General features: G+C 42.4%; 1 protein-coding gene across 5 annotated transcripts in view; it reads right to left on the bottom strand.

Moving 5' to 3' along the window:
• SENP6 (SUMO1/sentrin specific peptidase 6) overlaps positions 1 to 17,319 on the bottom strand; it is a 131,361-nt gene extending 114,042 nt beyond the window's left edge. For 4 of the 5 annotated variants that reach the window (XM_018052876.1, XM_018052877.1, XM_018052878.1 and 1 more), the window contains exon 1: positions 16,998 to 17,319. In XM_018052876.1, coding sequence (XP_017908365.1) covers positions 16,998 to 17,049 — 52 coding nt within the window. In that variant the 5' untranslated portion in view covers positions 17,050 to 17,319. The remainder of the gene's footprint in view (positions 1 to 16,997) is intronic. The other variant, XM_018052879.1, reaches the window with a different exon arrangement.

The raw sequence follows: 18,649 nt of genomic DNA, 5'->3' as shown, positions 1-18,649 counted from the left end.
GATCATAGCATATCCTATCACTTCATGGCAAATAGATGGGAAAACAATGGAAACAGTGACAGACTTTTTATTTTGGGGGGCTCCAAAATCACTGCAGATGGTGACTGCAGCCATGAAATTCAAAGACACCTGCTCCTTGGAAGAAAAGCTATGACAAATCTAGACAGCATATTAAAAAGCAGAGACATTACTTTGCAAACAAAGGTCTGTCTAGTCAAAGCTATGGGTTTTCCAGTAGTCATGTATGGATGTGAGTACTGGACAATAAAAAAGGCTGAGTGCCAAAGAACTGACACCTTTGTGGTGCTAGAGAAGACTCTTGAAAGCCCTCTGGACAGCAAGGAGATCAAACCAGGCAATCCTAAAGGAAATCAGTCCTGAATATTCATTTTAAAGACTGATGCTGAAGCTCCAATATTTTGGCCACCTGATGTGAAGAGCCGACTCACTGGAAAAGACCCTGATGCTGGGAAAGACTGAAGGCGGGAGGAGGAGATGACAACAGAGGATGAGATGACTATATGGCATCACTGACTCAATGCACGTGAGTTGGGCAAACTCCAGGATATACTGAAGGACAGGGAAACCCGGTATGCTGAGGTCCATGGGGTCGCAGAGTCGGACACAGACTGAGTGACTGAACAACAATTATGTCATAGAGGACTACTATCTATAACCATCCATAATTTTTTACATTACAACCCCAGTACTTATCTATTCTAAAACTGGAAGTTTGGACCTTGGACCACCCTCATCCAAGTCCCCTACCTCCCTTGCCCTACCTCTGGAATCCACACATCTGATCTTTTTTTCTGAGTTTGGGATTTTTTTCGTTTCGTTTTAAGCCTTTTTTTTTTTTTTTTAAAGATAACACATATAAGTGGGATCACACAGTATTCTTGTTCACTAAGCAAAATGATCTCAGGGTCCACCCATGTTCTCACATATGGCAGGATTTGTTTTCATGTCTAAATAATATTCCACTGTATAGATATCCACATCTCCATCCTCTGATGGACACTTAAGATTGTTTCCATGTCTCGGCTATTATAAATAACATTGCTACGAATTGGGGGCACAGATATCTCTTCAATATAGTATTTTCGTTTCCTTTAAATATATTCATGTAAGTAGAATTCCTGGATCAGAAGATAGCGGTGCTTTTAATCTCCTGAAGAACCTCCATACTGTTTTCCACAGGGGCTGTACCAATCTTACACTCCCAACTTCAATGCATGGTTACCATGGTTTCATGATAATCATTCTACAAGGCATAAGGTGATATCTTATGGTGGCTTGATTCACAGTTTCCTAGTAATTAGTGATGCTAAGCACCTTTTCATGTATCTGTTGTCCATTTGTAGGCCTTCTTTGGAAAAAATGTCTGTTCAAGTCCTTTGTCTATTTTTGGTTCAATTATTTGGAGGTTTTGCTACTGAGTTTTATGAGTTCCTTTTATATTCTGGATATTAACCCCACTATCAGATTCAGAAGTATTTAATGAAAACTTTTTAAAAACCTTTTTTAAATGTAAAGAAAACGTAAGAAATAGATACACTAAAATAGATTTTCAAATTCTGTTACCCCAGCCTGGATAGCTTATCACTCTGCTACAATAATAACCAAAGAAATGAACAATAATTAATTTAAAAAAAAGGTAAAGTTACAATACAAGGGACCAATAAGACCAAAGAATTTCATGTATCACAAAAACTGCAAGACATTAAGAAAAAAAAACCAAAACACTATTTTTAAAATGTGCTCATAAAATTATTCTATGCATTAAAAAATAAGCAGTAATTTTATAAGATGTATGCTCAATACATGTAATTCAACCAAGGTTTACTACCCAGACTATATAAAGAACTCTAACATTCCAACAGAAAACAAAATGTGTGGAAGACATGAGCAATTAAGAAGAGGGGAAATACACACAAATTAACCTAAAAAACAAAAAGAAACTCATAGAATACCTTTTTAGTTTACTCAAGCACCAAAGGCGAACAGAACAGGGATTAACTCTAGGTTGGCACTCAATATTTTAACACTGCATGAACAATGAGTAAATTTTTTAAATACAGCAATAAAGATACTCAACCTCACTAAAACATGGGTATTACAAATTCAAATCACCATCCAATAAACTCCAGACTGGCAAAAACTAAAACATCAGACATTATTAAGTGGGTGATGATGTGTATAAACAGGAAGTCTTAAACAGTGCTAGTGAAAGCACTTTGGTGATCAATTTGGCAGTATCTAGGGTGAAGCTGAAATAATACATGACCCAATAATTCCAATGCTAAGAAACACTCTAGATCAGATGTAAACAAAGTATGGCCCAGCCAACTCTGGCCTGCTGCTTGATTTTACAAGGCCCATGAGCTAAGAATATGGCTTTTACATTTTTAAAACACTCTTCCCTGGTGGCTCATATAGTAAAGACTCCACCTGCAATACAGGAGACCCAGTTTCATTTCCTGGGTTAGGGAAGATCCCCTGGAGAAGGGAATGGCTACCCACTCCAGTATTCTTGCCTGGAGAATTCCATGGACAGAGGAGTCTGACAGGCTACAGTCCATGGGGTTGCAAAAAGTCGGATATTACTGACGGACTAACACTTTCACTTCAGTGGGGGAAAACAACGAATCAAGCAAGAAAGATGTTTCATGTTACAAGAAAATCATATAAAATTCAAATTTCAGTGTCCATGAAAGTTTTACTGGCACACAGCCACCCTCATTTGCTTATGCATTATCTGTAACTGCCTTCTTGCTAAATTGGCAGCACTGCTTGAAATGCAAAGTGTAAGATATTCACTATCTGGCCCTTTCCAGAAAAACTTTGCTGACCTCTGCTCCAGAGAAACACACACATGTGCACAAGGAAATGTACTTAAAAAAAGTTCACAGTAGCAATATGAGGCATCCTAAGACATTCATCCTAGTATGTAAAACAATTAGATACAACCCAATTTCCACAAAAAAAGGAAATGCATAAATATAATGCAGTATACATTCAAACTATGAAAAAGAAATAGAGCTATTCTTATCAACATTTAATTTCTCAATGCTGTAAGAATGAAAAACAAGTTACACAAGAATATAGTATGACATGATTTATAATATATTCTGACTATCTGTACAGGTGCACAGGTTGAAAGATATATACATAAAGTACAAAGCAATGCACAGGACTCACTACCAAAGAGAGGCTGGCGACTACACTTGGAGTGGAGGCAGGGAGATGCAAAGACCGAAGGGTTCACCCGGCCTCACTGTAGCCGACACTGTACTAACACTGGACTAGTAATGTTTTCTTTAGGCTAGGAATTAGAACATAAAGTTTTTGCTCTGCTATTCCTTATATTCCACACAGACATGAAATATTTCCTAATAATTTTTTAAACTGTCACTGATAAGGTTTTACAATAATAAAAAATGGAATTTTTAAAAAAGTGTCACTGACACAGAAGTCAACTTCTGCAAATTAGAAATATAAAAGCAGTAACAAAAAACCTAAAGAGAGAATTAAAGGCAAAGATCAGGAAATCTCCAGCTTCCCCAGTGACTCACACGGTAAAGAATCCACCTGCAAGGCAGGAGATACAGGTTTGATCCCTGAGTCGGGACGATCCCCTGGAGGAGAAAATGGAAACCCACTCCAGTATCCTTGCCTGTAGAAACCCATGGACAGAGGAGCCTGGCAGGCTACAGTCCATTGGGTTGCAAAGAGTCGGACATGACTGAGCGACTTCACTTCATTTCACTTTGTAATGCTTTAGTCCCAAACTTTCTCAAGAACCTGTCAAGATTCTCCAAAGGCAGTGTCTTGGAGCCCTAAGCCATCATGTTACAAGTCTGGGTACCCTGCTGCAGAGACCACACAAAGAGGCCTTTATACACGCATGGAGAAATAAGGGCCCAACTTTCCAACCTGCCCGTTAGACATCTGAATACAGCTGCCTTGGAATGTTCAGGCCAGACAAGCTACCACTGAATAACTCCCACACATGCTACAAAAAGCAGAAAAATCACCCAGCTAAGGTGATTTTCTCAAACTTCTAAATTAAAAAAAAAAAAAAAAACTTTATTTTTTTGATACAGAAGACAGAGTACAGTCCAATATTATCTGAAGATGAAGTGTGGATATATTATACTCTTGGGAATAATATTAAATTAGACTTCTCTGTGAGCCACAGTCCACAGTATTCTTTGCCTCAGGATGCAGCTACTGTTCATTGTTCTCTCAGTTTATCTACTCCTTCATTCCACTGAAGAGGTGTCTATGGGTTCCTATGCATCTTTCGGCAAGATGCCGACATCCAGTTAGTTCTGTCCAAGGCCAACATCAGGCAGCAGTTTGGTGCTGCTGGTATTGCTGGAAGCATACTGATCTTCTATGGAATCAAAATACCAGTACCTTAAGCCAAAGTAATGTAGTTGGTAATACCTTTACACAGAATAACAACTCTAAAAATACAGTTATCTTGAGCACACAAGGTCCAAAAAGACGAATAACAAGAAATGATCACAAGAGACAGGTGGCTCCAAAAGTGTCTTCTACTCCAAGGAAAGGAGAGAAGACCACCAAGATGGCAGGGGAATTCAATAGTCATGAGATGGATCAATGAAACACTGTTTAATTCTGAAAGTGCAAATGCAAAATTCAACAAGGAGAAAAATGACAGGTTCACAGTAAACTTAAAAGAAGATAAACTTGAAAGCCAGGTATAAAGCCTATAAAGGGTGAAGACAAAGGAGACTCAGGAGTTGGTTCTCAAAACTTGTGAGGGGAACGCTGATTAAGATTTGCAGAGTTAATTATTAGAATGACAAAACTAATCATTCTTTTTTATTTCCTGTGATAACAGAGAATGAAGACCAGTGTGAAGGGAAGAAAATAAGTTTAAATGCCAAAACATGGAATCCCACCTCATGCAAACAGTGGCACAGGGGTTTCAGAGGCAAAGATAATACTGGTTTCCATGAAGATGGAGTCACCAGAAGTCACGGTGGTAAAAGGGAGTACCTTCACCATATCGCAGATTTACTGGAAGATTAAAAAAGAGGAGTTGGGGAGGCAGAAAGATTGCAGATCTTTTTTTCAATATAGGAAAGACAAGAAGGTTATTACATAGTCTGCAAACAAGTCTCTGGAAATTTCTAGCTCTTCCTGTCCTTAAAACTGGCTTCGATCTTTCCAAAAAATAAAAAAGTATTATTTGCTATACACTATAAACAAGCACTGTTTGCTTTCTTCTCCTTGCTATATTTCAACGATTATGAGGTTAATGTGGGAGGAAAAAAACTTTCCTGTTAAAAACTAAGCATGAAATGTACTTGAAATAACAAAAAGCTCTCCCAAATCAAGATCAGAATGTGCTCGCTCTTTTACTTCTCAAGCCTGTGGTTTCAGATGGCCTCAAGGTAGTTGTTAGCTCGGGACAAGGCACAGGATCCACATGTCCCAGCTTGCCCAGGGCTGCTCCAATTTTAGTACTCAAAAGTTGGTATCCACAGGAGACAAGAGGTCCTAATTTTTTGTGATGAACACAGAAGGCTCTGGGAAGTACAAAACACTAAGGTAGCCCGAAAAGGGGGCTAAAAGTAACATTGCTGTTAGTGTGAAATGGATACTGCACGGCTACTTTCTGTTTTTTAGGTGATGTAGGCAACCATAATTGGCAGTTCACAATAATGGATCATTCATTGTTGCATCACTCCAAGTAACATGACTTAAGTGCACAACTGAAATGGGTTGTAATTGGGATTAACAGCCTGCCTTTGACTTTCTCGATTAACTGCTATGTTTTGTACTGAGATAACGTTTAATTTTTAATACTGCACACAGTGGTGACCATATTTTTTAAGAGATTAGGTAATGAAAATGAAAAGGATTACAATAACAACTCCAGTATATCACTGAATGAAAGAAAAAAAGGAAGGAAAAGTCTCTAACACTCCTCTTTTCTTCCTTATGCTTGCTTGGTTTCAGAAATTCTTGAATCAGTCCCTAATCAAAGAAAAATTAACCAATGACTATGTTGCAGTTTTCATTCCAATCCCAAAGAAAGGCAACGCCAAAGAATGTTCAAACTACTGCACAACTGCATTCATCTCACATGGTACCATTACTTATGTTCAAACTGCTCAAGCCAGGCTTCAACAGTACGTGAACCATGAACTTCCAGATGTTCAAGCTGGATTTAAAAAAAGGCAGAGGAACCAGAGATCAAAACGCTAACATCCACTGGATCACAGAAAAGGCAAGAGAGTTGCAGAAAAACATCTACTTCTGATTCACTGACTACGCTGAAGCCTTTGAGTGTGTGGATCACAACAAACTGGAAAATTTTGAGAGAGATGGGAATACCACACCATCTTACCTGCCTGCTGAGAAATCTGTACGCAGGTCAAGAAGCAACCATTAGAACCAGACATGGAACAACAGGCTGGTTCCAAATTGGGAAAGGAGTACGCCAAGGCTGTATATTGTCACCCTCATTACATCATTCAAAATGCAGGGCTGGATGAAGCACAAGCTGGAATCAAGACTGCCGGAAGAAATACCAATAACCTCAGATGACACTACCCTTACGGCAGGAAGTGAAGAACTAAAGAGGCTCCTGATGAAAGTGACAGAGAGTGAAAAAGTTGGCTTAAAACTCAACATTCAAAAAATGAAGATCATGGCATCCAATCCCATCACTTCATGGCAAATAGATGGGGAAACAATGAAAACAGTGAGAGACTTTATTTTCTTGGGCTCCAAAATCACTGCAGATAGTGATTGCAGCATGAAATTTAAAAATACTTGCTCCTTGGAAGAAAAACTATGACTAACCTAGACAGCATATTAAAAAGCAGAGACATTACTTTGCCAACAAAGGTCCATCTAGTCAAAGCTGTGGTTTTTCCAGTAGTCATGTATGGATGTGAGAGTTGGACTATCAAGGTGAGTGCCAAAGAATTGATGCTTTTGAACTGTAGTGTTGGAGAAGACTCGAGAGTCCCCAGGACTGTGAGGAGATCCAACCAGTCCATCCTAAAGGAAACCAGTCCTGAATATTCATTGGAATGACTGATGCTGAAGCAGAAGCTCCAATACTTTGGCCACCTGATGCAAAGAAGTGACTCAGTGGAAAAGCCCCTAATGCTGGGAAAAATTGAAGGCAGGAGGAGAAGGGGACAACAGAGGGTAATATGGTTGGATGGCATCACTGACTCGATGGACATGAGTTTGAGCAAGCTTCGTGAGTTGGTGATGGACAGGAAAGCCTGGTGTGCTGCAGTCCATGGGGTCACAGAGTCAGATAAAACCGAGCGACTGAACTGAAACTGATTTATGTTGCTATTTATACCTTTGAGAAAAATTACAAATGTGTGGTCTATTTTTTTCTGTCTTCCTTTAGCTTCCTAATCTGTCTAGAAATTAGAAACTTTTGGATCTCAAAAGAACTGTAGTTCTCAAATACAAGAAACAATATGACTCTGTTGAAAGTATTTAAACTACAAGAAAAACAAAACACCAAAGAGGCTTGGGAGAGCAAAGATGGCTGCAAATTCTTTTCCACCGTTCCTGATGAATGATGGTTCTACTTCCCCTCCCCTTGAATCTGAGCTGGCTCTGTGGCTTCCTGGCCAATCAAATGTGACAGAAGTTACACTATAATTTCTGAAGTTGGGCCTTAAGACCTCTGTGGCTTTGGCTTCACCCTCATAGAGAGATCAAATTGAATCAATGAATGGTAAGTCCCCATAATTCCCTATTATTTTTTCCTTCTCTTGTCCAGCCTAAAGGTTAAATAGGTAAGAAGAATGGGAGAGCAAAGGGATAAAGAAGGAAAGGAGGGAAGAAAGAAGGAAAGGAATGCTGAAGGAGGTTAAGGCTCTAGCCACAGGTCCCAGGCTCCGGTTCTGCTGATGCCCTAACTTGCTCTAGGTCATATGATCCCTCTAGACCCCTTGACCAGCTCAAATTGTCAACATATTTTTGTAATGGCAACATTACAATACAATACTATATTACAATGGTATTGTATTAACATTACAGTAACATTACAGTACAATAACAATTTATAGAAGTCTAGATGTAGAATACATAACTTCATTCTCTTTTACTCTGTCACTAGTCACTCTAGAATATCAAGAATGATCAGCTAATACCTAGGAAAAGAAAGGTAGTAAGTTAAAGAGAGTAAAAACTAGAATTCAAATAAGAGAGAAGGCAAGCATTAAGAACAGAAAAGCAAGAAAAGTTTTTCTCTTTTCTACCTTCTAAGAAAATAAATATAATACCAACTTATACACAGTATTTGGAATCACATGCCTGGAATTGTTCTAAGAGTTTACTATATATTAACATGTTTAATCTTCAGGGCAACCTTATGAAGTAACTGCAGTTATTATCCTTGTTTTACAGATATGAAAACACAAAGGTTAAGTTATCTATCCAAGATCGCAGTGCCAGTAAGTATAGAGCTAGAAGATGAATCCTAGCATTCTGGCTTCTGACTTCATGTTCTCAATGCATTTCTTATGAAAACTGCTTCCATGTCATGCAAGGTTCTACTCGACTGTTTCATGTGAGTACATGAAATCAAGTGATAAGTAGAATTTATCAATTCAACTGAAAAGCATCTAGGAAATACATAGAGCTAAAGCACCAAATAAGGAATGGCACGATGGTATAGTTTCTAAAGGGAGTACAATCAAAAGAGGAAGGAGTGGGGCTAAAATGAAGAACTTTGCAGTGTGACCCCCTGAGCAAGCTAACATCAACGAGAGCACGCTAAGTCCCTTCAGTCATGTCCGACTCTTTGCAACCCCATGGGCTGTAGCCCACCAGGCTCCTCTGTCCATAGGATTATTCAAACAAAAATACTGGAGTGGGGAGTCATCTTCTCCTCCAGGGGATCTTATTGACACAGGGATTGACAAGTGTCTCTTATCTCTCCTGCACTGGCAGGCGGGTTCTTGACCACTATCACCATTTCAGTTCAGTTTTAGTCGCTCTGTCATGTCCAACTCTTTGCAACCCCATGAATCACAGCACGCCAGGCCTCCCTGTCCATCAGCAACTCCCGGAGTTCACCCAAACTCATGTCCACTGAGTCGGTGATGCCATCCATCCATCTCATCCTCTGTTGTCCCCTTCTCCTCCTGCCCTCAATCTTTCCCAGCATCAGGGTCTTTTCAAATGAGTCAGCTCTTCGCATGAGGTGGCCAAAGTATTGGTGTTTCAGCTTCAACATCAGTCCTTCCAATGAACACCCAGGACTGAGCTCCTTTAGGATGGACTGGTTGGATCTCCTTGCAGTCCAAGGGACTCTCAAGAGTCTTCTCCAACAACACAGTTCAAAAGCTTCAATTCTTCGGTGCTCAGCTTTCCCTATGGTCCAACTCTCACCTCCATACATACTGAAAAAACCATAGCTTTGACTAGACAGACCTTTGTCAGCAAAGTAACGTCTCTGTTTTTTAATACACTGTCTAGGTTGATCATAGCTTTTCTTCCAAGGAGCAAGCGTCTTTTAATTTCATGTTGCTGTCACCATCTGCAGTGATTTTGGAGCCCAAGAAAATAAAGTCTCTCACTACTTCCACTGTTCCCCCATCTATTTGCCATGAAACGAGACTGGATGCCATGATCTTCATATTTTGAATGTTGAGTTTTAAGCCAGCTTTTTCACTCTCCTCATTCACTTTCATCAAGAGGCTCTTTTGTTTCTCTTCACTTTCTGCTATAAGGGTGCTGTCATCTGCATATTTGAGGTTACTGATATTTCTTCCAGCAACCTAGATTTCAGCTTGTGCTTCATCCAGCCTAGCATTCGCATGATATATTCTGTATATAGGTTAAAAAATAATCAGGGTGACAATATACAGCGTAACATACTCTTTTCACAATTTGGAACCAGTCTGTTGTTTCATGTTTGGTTCTAATGATTGCTTCTTGACCTGAACACAGATTTCTCAGCAGGCAGGTAACGTGGTCTGGTATTTTCATCTCTTTAAGAATTTTCCACAGTTTATTGTGATCCACACAGTCAAAGGTTTTGGTGTAGTCAATAAAGCAGAAGTAGACTTTTTTTTTCTGGAATTCTCTTGCTTTTTCGATGATCCAATGAATGTTGGCAATTTGATCTCTGGTTCCTCTGCCTTTTCTAAATCCAGCTTGAACATCTGGAAGTTCTCAGTTCATGTACTATTGAAGCCTGGCTTGGAGAATTTGGAGCATTACTTTGCTAGCATGTGAGATGAGTGCAATTGTGCAATAGTTTGAACATTTTTGGCACTGCCCTTCTTTGGGACTGGAATGAAAACTGATCTTTTCCAGTCCTGTGGCCACTGTTGAGTTTTTGAAATTTGCTGGCATACTGAATATGTCACTTTCATAGCATCATGTTTTAGGACTTGAAATAGCTCTACTGGAATTCCATCACCTCCACTAGCTTTGTTTGAAGTGATGCTTCCTAAGGCCCACTTGACTTCACATTCCAGGATGTCTGGCTCTAGGTGAGTGATCACACCATTGTGGTTATCTGGATCATGAAGATCTTTTTTCGTAAAGCTCTTCTGTGTATTCTTGCCACCTATTCTTAATATCTTCTGCTTCTGTCAGGTCCATACCATTTCCATCTTTTATTGTGCCCATCTTTGCATGAAATGTTCCCTTTTCTAGTTTTCTTGAAAAGATCTTAAGTCTTTCCCATTCTATTGTTTTCCTCTGTTTCTTTGCATTGATCACTGAGGAAGGCTTATCTCTCCTTGCTATTTTTTGAACTCTGCATTCAAATGGGTATATCTTTCCTTTTCTCCTTTGCTTTTTGCTTCTCTTTTCTCAGCTATTTGTAAGGCCTTGTCAGACAACTATTTTGCCTTTTTGCATTTCTTTTTCTTGTAGATGGTTTTGATCACTGCCTCCTGTAGAATGTCATGAACCTCCACCCATAGTTCTTCAGGCACTCTATCAGATCTAATCCTTTGAATCTATTTGTCACCTTCACTGTATAATCATAAGGGATCTGATTTAGGTCATACCTGAATGGTCTAGTGGTTTTTCCCTACTGTCTTCAATTTCAGTCTGAATTTTGCAATAAGCGCCACCTGGAAAGCCCCTATTCATATTCATGGAATGCCAATCATTTAGAAGAAATGGTACTTTAGTTCAGGAGATGTGGTGAAGTATTTAGTATCCCCCACAAAAATGACAGACAGATTGGATTCTGAACTTGACTTGTATGTAAAAATAAAGTATAATTAAGGGAAAATGGAAAACACTTTTCATTTGGAAACATAAGCAGTTTTGCTGGATAGAGGACAACGCTGCAGTAGTTCACACCAATCTCTTTAACAGACAAAGTCCACAAAGGGAGAGGGGCCCAGAATGAAAACAAAGTAGGAAATACACACAGACACATACACATATGAAAGGGGAAGGAGAAAAAAATGGGGAAAAAATGGTTAGGCAGTTCGTAGAAGAAAAAAGATAAAGGGAAAGAAAGCTACTATAGGATGAACAAGAGAACTATAAAAAAAAAAAAAAAAATGAGAGAGGAGTTAGACATGCCAGAGGTTCCATAGGTGAGAAAAGGAGAATATCAGAAGAGGAGGAGCTAACTAGAGCACCTTTGCCCTATACCACAAGTCTCCTAACTGACCTCACTGACATTCTTCTGCCCCTCCCTAGAGCATTCTACAAGTGGTAGACCTTGACCTTTTTTTGAAACACACCTGAGGATGTTAACCCCAGTCTCCTCTTGTAACATTCTCCTTACTAGCACCACACGGTCCTCTCAGTTCCCTAAACATATCAGGCTTCCTTCACCCTGGCTAGAAAGCTGTCTCTCCACCTTTCCCTCTCTTATTCACCCTCCAAACTGCCCTCAGTTCAGTTCTGTCACTCAGTCATCTCCAGCTCTTTGCGACCCCATTAACTGCAGCACACCAGGCCTCCCTGTCCATCACCAACTCCCGGAGTTCACCCAACCTCATGTCCATCGAGTCCATGATGCCATCCAGCCATCTCATCCTCTGTCGTCCCCTTCTCCTCCTGCCCCCAATCCCTCCCAGCATCAGGGTCTTTTCCAATGAGTCAACTCTTTGCATGAGGTGGCCAAAGTATTGGAGTTTCAGCTTTAGCATCAGTCCTTCCAAAGAACACCCAGGACTGATCTCCTTTAGGATGGACTGGTTGGATCTCCCTGCAGTCCAAGGGACTCTCAAGAGTCTTCTCCAACACCACAGTTCAAATGCATCAATTCTTCGGCGCTCAGCCTTCTTCACAGTCCAACTCTCACATCCATACATGACTACTGGAAAAACCATAGCCTTGACTAGACGGACCTTAGTCAGCAGAGTAATGTCTCTGCTTTTGAATATGCTATCTAGGTTGGTCATAGCTTTCCTTCCAAGGAGTAAGCGTCTTTTAATTTCATGGCTGCAATCACCATCTGCAGTGATTCTGGAGCCCCAAAAAATAAAGTCTGACACTGTTTCCACTGTTTCCCCACCTATTTCCAATGAAGTGATGGGACCAGATGCCAGGATCTTCGTTTTCTGAATGCTGAACTTCAAGCCAACCTTTTCACTCTCCTCTTTCACTTTCATCAAGAGGCTTTTTAGTTCCTCTTCACTTTCTGCCATAAGGGTGGTATCATCTGCATATCTGAGGTTATTGGTATTTCTCCCAGCAATCTTGATTCCAGCTTGTGCTTCTTCCAGCCCAGCATTTCTCATGATGTACTCTGCATAGAAGTTAAATAAGCAGGGTGACAATATACAGCCTTAACATACTCCTTCTCCTACTTGGAACCAGTCTGTTGTTCCATGTCCAGTTCTAACTGTTGCTTCCTGACCTGCATATAGGTTTCTCAAGAGGCAGGTCAGGTGGTCTGGTATTCCCATCTCTTTCAGAATTTTCCACAGTTCATTGTGATCCACACAGTCAAAGGCTTTGGCATAGTCAATACAGCAGAAATAGATGGTTTTCTGGAACTCTCTTGCTTTTTCCATGACCCAGCGGATGTTGACAATTTGATCTCTGGTTCCTCTGCCTTTTCTAAAACCAGCTTGAACATCTGGAAGTTCACAGTTCATGTATTGCTGAAGCCTGGCTTGGAGAATTTTGAGCATTACTTTACTAGCATGTGAGATGAGTGCAATTGTGCAGTAGTTTGAGCATTCTTTGGCATTGCCTTTCTTTGGGATTGGAATGAAAACTGACCTTTTCCAGTCCTATGGCCACTGCTGAGTTTTCCAAATTTGCTGGCATATTGAGCACGGCACTTTCACAGCATCATCTTCCAGGCTTTGAAACAGCTCAACTGGAATTCCATCACCTCCACTAGCTTTGTTTGTAGTTAGATCAAATTCTCATTATTACAAATAATCCCCATTTGTTGCACTTGACAGCTGTAATTTTACACTTACAAGTATGATTATTTGATTACTGACTCTCTTCACCGGACTGGAAATTCCACCAAGAAATCTCCCCTGCCTACACTGTGCCTCTCCAGCACAGTACCTACAACATTATAGTTGCTCAGTAAGTATCTACTGAATGAATCAACAAAAGAAACCTCCCAAACTATCACAAGAGGGAAAGGGGCAGAAGACAACCTTAAATGAACAGAAGAGAAAGGAACAAATCAAAGAGGAGGAAGAAAAAAAATCAATATCAACTGTGGCCTAATTCAATTCACACCATTTCAGTGTGATACTACACTGACAAAATAAAGCACAATAGTAACCAGTGGCACTTTTTCCCTAGTGAAGGTAGGAAAAGAATTGGAATTAGTATTTTACTTCACAGTTTATGAGACTGTGAAGCAGCATTTAGAACACGGAAGACAAAGCACCTCAAACTTAAGATGACGAAAGCAGAACTATGAGCGTCTCATTCCTCTACTCCATCTCAATAAATGGAGTCCCCCCACCCCCACCAAAACCTCAAACCAAAACCCTAGGAGTCATCTCTGATTCCTACTTTTCTCTGATCCTCAATATGTAATGCATTCAGAAGTTCTCCAACAGATCTTCCATCTATCCCTTCCTCTTTCCCGATGGCCACTGCTACCATCCTAATCCAAACCTGTCTATTTTTCAGACTGCTACAATATTCTCCTAACTAATGGCTCTGCTTTTACTCTTACTCTGTTTTAATTTACTCCAGGAGCAAAGTTATTTTTTTTAAAAGATAAATTGTATTATTAACTCCATTGCCCCAAACTCTTCAATGATTTCATACTTTTCAGAATCAAATAAAAATTCATGAACTTTCATGATCTGCTCTCATATCTGTGCTTGTTACTGTGTTCTGTACTTATTACATTTCAGCCATAATGATCTTTTTTTAAGCAAATGAAATCCTATATCATCTTAGAACCTTTACAGCCATAGTCCTCTCTCCCATACTCTAGTCTCACAGTTATTACCTTAACACACGTGTGACCTCCTCAGGAAGGCCTTTCCTGACCTTAACACTATGCAAAATGGGTTTTTCTATGTGTTTCTTCCATAGCCTTTACTACACTATCATCTTCTTGTTTACTTCATTAACAAGAAATAAAGATGCTCCAGGTGCAAGAAATATGGTGAAAAGAAAAACTTATTGCTTTAATGGAGCTCGTATTTTTATAGGACTAAAAAACATGAAGACAAATTTATCATGTGAAAAGTGCTACCATGAAAAATAAAACAGAGGAATACCATGTTTGTACATGTGAGTGTGGCAGCATGACATTTTAAGTAGGCTGTCAGGTCTGAGCAGATCTAAAGAAGGAAACAATGCAACAACAACAAAAAAAGCGGTAAGATTGTTCTAAATGGATTAATTTTTAGTTATAAAAAGTCCCTCCTACTAAAATATAATTCCTATGAAGGAAAGGACCCTAACTATCTTATCCACTGCTTCCTTTACTTTGGTAAAGTGCCCAGCACAGAGTAGGCTGATATAAATATTTGATGTGGCAAGCTATACTGGAGTATCTCATCATTAAAAGCGTAAAGAACCAAAAGAATGAAATATAAAAAAATATAAGTAGTCCTAAATATCATTCCACTTATTTAGCAGTACTAAATATCAGCCTCTTATGCTCATATTCTAAACAAGGCACCATTCACTTGTTTATGCAAACGCTGAAAAAGAAGTGATGAAACTCAATTTTTTCCACTAGAGTAATTCATAGACCCTTAAGTTAGAATAAGCTAAAAGCGAAAGGAGAAGGCAATGGCAGCCCACTCCAGTACTCTTGCCTGGAAAATCCCATGGACGGAGGAGCCTGCTGGGCTGCAGTCCATGGGGTCGCTAAGAGTTGGACAGGACTGAGAGACTTCACTCTCACGCATTGGAGAAGGAAATGGCAACCCACTCCAGTGTTCTTGCCTGAAGAATCCCAGGGATGGGGGAGTCTGGTGGGCTGCCATCTATGGGGTCGCACAGAGTCGAACACGACTGAAATGACTTAGCAGCAGCAGCAACAGCTTTAAATTTACCTCAGTCCTGTATCTGCTGGCCTTATTTATGCTCCTTCCATCCTCCCAATGTTCATCACATAGCACCACCTGTAACACAAGCTACACCACTCTCAGCCTCTGACAGGTAACTAATCAGCCCAAATGAGAATGGAGGTCGAATGGAAGAAATAAAAGTGAAGAAAACTCACAAGCTTTCCACATCTTCTTACTACAAATCTCATATAAAACTCTCATCATTTTTAAATAAAGGCTGGTTTGCATAACAAGGTAAAAAAAATTTTTTTGTTCTGCTATACTTTAAGAGGAATTAAGAATATTAATATTTCTTTTCCCACTCACTTCTACTGGTCTCTATTTGTTCACTGGACTGAGTGCCTACTGTGTTCCAGGCACTGTTCCCAATGCAGTTAAAACTGTAAACACAACATAAGCATCCTTCCACAGCCTCTTATAGGACTTTGTACCATAGTGAAGTTGTACTATCTTAAATCAGAAATGTTTCCAATTATTTTTAAAGTACTGCCTATATCCCAGGTGAAATTCATCTTTGCAAAATTTTCCAGAGGAGTTAATCCCTTTTTTTTTTTAATAATCACTGCACAGCAGACAGACCTGCTCTCCCGAACTGACTAATAAACCCAATTACCAGCATAATCAGTGAATCCACAGTCAAATTAAGCAATGAACATTAGAGTTCCTGATCCACAACTACAACGGATTTAGCTGTATTGGGGGATCTTTATATTTGGCCAAAGAGCCAACACTATTACCCATTACCACCATCCCCAACAATAATATGTAGCTTTTGTTAACATTGGCTTAGTCCACCTACAGCAGATGTTTAACTTTTTCCTCACAAGTGAATAAAAATAGAATCACTTGAGCTTTGTCTGTTAGCTTGGGTGACGACCCCCAAATTGATAATGTGTATCTCGTTCTCTTTTCTCAGATGCATTACTTCCTAAAACATGTTCAGCAAAACACATTTCTCACGGCCAGGCCTAACCTGAATGCTGGCTGCAAAAGAAAGCCTGAAGCTCTGCGAAACAGAAAGGCCTGCGGGGCGGGGGGTGGGGGGTGTTAAAACAAGCTCCGGGAAACTACGTCTCCCCTCCCAAAGTGGTCTGGCCCCCGATTTCACCCAACCTTTTAGCAACTTGAAACTTTTCACAAACACCAAACAAGAGCCGAGCAGTCAGAGAAAGCAAAAAATGTCCAAAAAAAAAAAAAGACCCGTGCAGTCTCAGAGGACTCCCAAAAAGTCCGGCTCGCGGCCGGTCCACCGCCGCCCCCTCACAGCCTCCCGGGCGAGCCCCTCGCCGGGGCGGACTCGAACCCGGCGCCCCCGCAGCACCTTCCCTCCCCGCCATCGCCCCGGAGCCCCCGCCCCCCCCCCCAGTCCTCCGCCGCCCCCCAAACGCCCCCGGCGCCCGTCACCGAATATCCGGGAATCAGGGGCCACATTTTCCTGTCTCTGCCCACCCCCAACCCCCACAAGGGCAGGAATAGACGTACCTTCCAGAAAAGTAATCTCCCCGGCGCTGCCGTCGCTCTTGCCAGCCGCCATCTTCCTCCTCCCACGCCGCCGCCGCCTTAATCCATGGCCCACACCGCCGCCGCCGCCGCCGCCGCGTTCGCCGGGATGAGGGGCCGCGCCGCAGGAGGGTAGCCGCCGCAGGGTTGCGGGCCTAGGACTCGGCCGTGAGGCGGGCGACGCTGCCTCGTCCGGACGGGCCTACACAAAAGCAGCCGGCTCCCGGGGCCTATCCGCGGACGGGCGGCGAGGCCCGCAGCCTGCGCTGGCTCAGGCCCCGCCGGGCGAACGCGAGCGGCGACGGCGGCGACGGCGCTTCCCGGGCCCGGTGCCTCTCGGCCCGCGACTACCCATCCACCGCCCGCCCAGGCCGCCCTTGAAGCTTCCCCCAGCCGCGGGCCCGCAGGAAGAGGGGGAAGAAGGCGAGCACACAGATACGCTTCCCTCGGTCCCGGGCCGTAAAATGGCCGCACCCGCCGCGCCGGGGCGGCGAGGTCTCCGCGACCCACAGGCGCCCCCCGGGGCCCTCCGCTCCCTGTGCCGCCGCCGCCGCTACGGCCGTCTGCCCACCCCGCCCAGGCGCGAATGCATCAGCCGAGGCCTCTGCGACTGTCCATGTGGACAGGGGTGGGTCTCCGCTGCCACCGCCTCGCGTCCGTCGCCACAGCAGCCCCAGCCGCCGCCGCTCCTCCCCCACGGGCGCTGCTGCTGCTGCCGCCCGGCTCCCGCCCCCGCCCCGCCGCCGCCGCCGCCGCCGCCGCCGCCGCCGCCGCCCCCAGCGCGGCTCCCCCTCGGCAGCCCGGGCTCTCGCGCGGCGGAGAGGCTGCGGCGCCGCGCAGAGCCCGCCGCGTGGCGCCTGCCGCCCGGCCCTCCGTGGCGAGGGCCCAGCGCTGCGCCGGCTCGGCCCACACACGCCGGGTCCGGAGTCGCTGGCGGGCCGGGCCGGCGCTGCCTTCGGCCTCCGTGGCAGCACGGTGGCCTGAGAAGGACTCTGAGTTCGTTCCTCTGAGGAGGCCTTCGGGCTTAGGCCATAGCCATCTGGAGAGAAAAGGTCGAGTGAGGTAGTGCGGTCACACATGTGGAGAGTGATTTGTCGTCTTCTTCATTTTAAAAACGTTTTCAAGGTAATTCATCACGGAAGTTGCTACAGTACCCTTTGGGTGACACTGTAAATTTAAAAAAAAAAAAATGTCTTTTTGTGTACCTGAAACTTCAAAAGCCGTCCCGCTGCCTTGCCAGTCAGTCAGGCCTTATGACTACAGGTGACTGTGTCATGTTCGTTTTTCTTTTTTTAGTTAAAGAAATGTCATGTTCACTAATGAATATTTGGAAAATGCAGAAAAGGAAAGAAATTATGCATAGTCCCACCACGAAACTCACGACTCCTTTTGGTGTGTAGTCTTCCAATCGAACATTTTTCTTAAATCCCTCACTGTCTTCCCTGGGGGAAAAAACAAAAACAAAAAACACAAATGTATGCTGTATATCCATGAAAATTCAACAGCAACTGAAATGATACAGGAAAACTATGATTGAGTCAATCAAGGAATGAACTATTTTAATTGCCCTGAGGCCAAGGTATAAATCAAAAAACTTTGTTTAAACCTTCTTTTAAAGTATTTTCCTAAGATGA

This window comes from Capra hircus, chromosome 9, assembly GCF_001704415.2.
Source record: "Capra hircus breed San Clemente chromosome 9, ASM170441v1, whole genome shotgun sequence".
NCBI classification, from domain to species: domain Eukaryota; kingdom Metazoa; phylum Chordata; class Mammalia; order Artiodactyla; family Bovidae; genus Capra; species Capra hircus.
The sequence above is the reverse complement of the archived record's forward strand: the minus strand, read 5'-3'. Positions and strand labels throughout refer to the sequence as shown.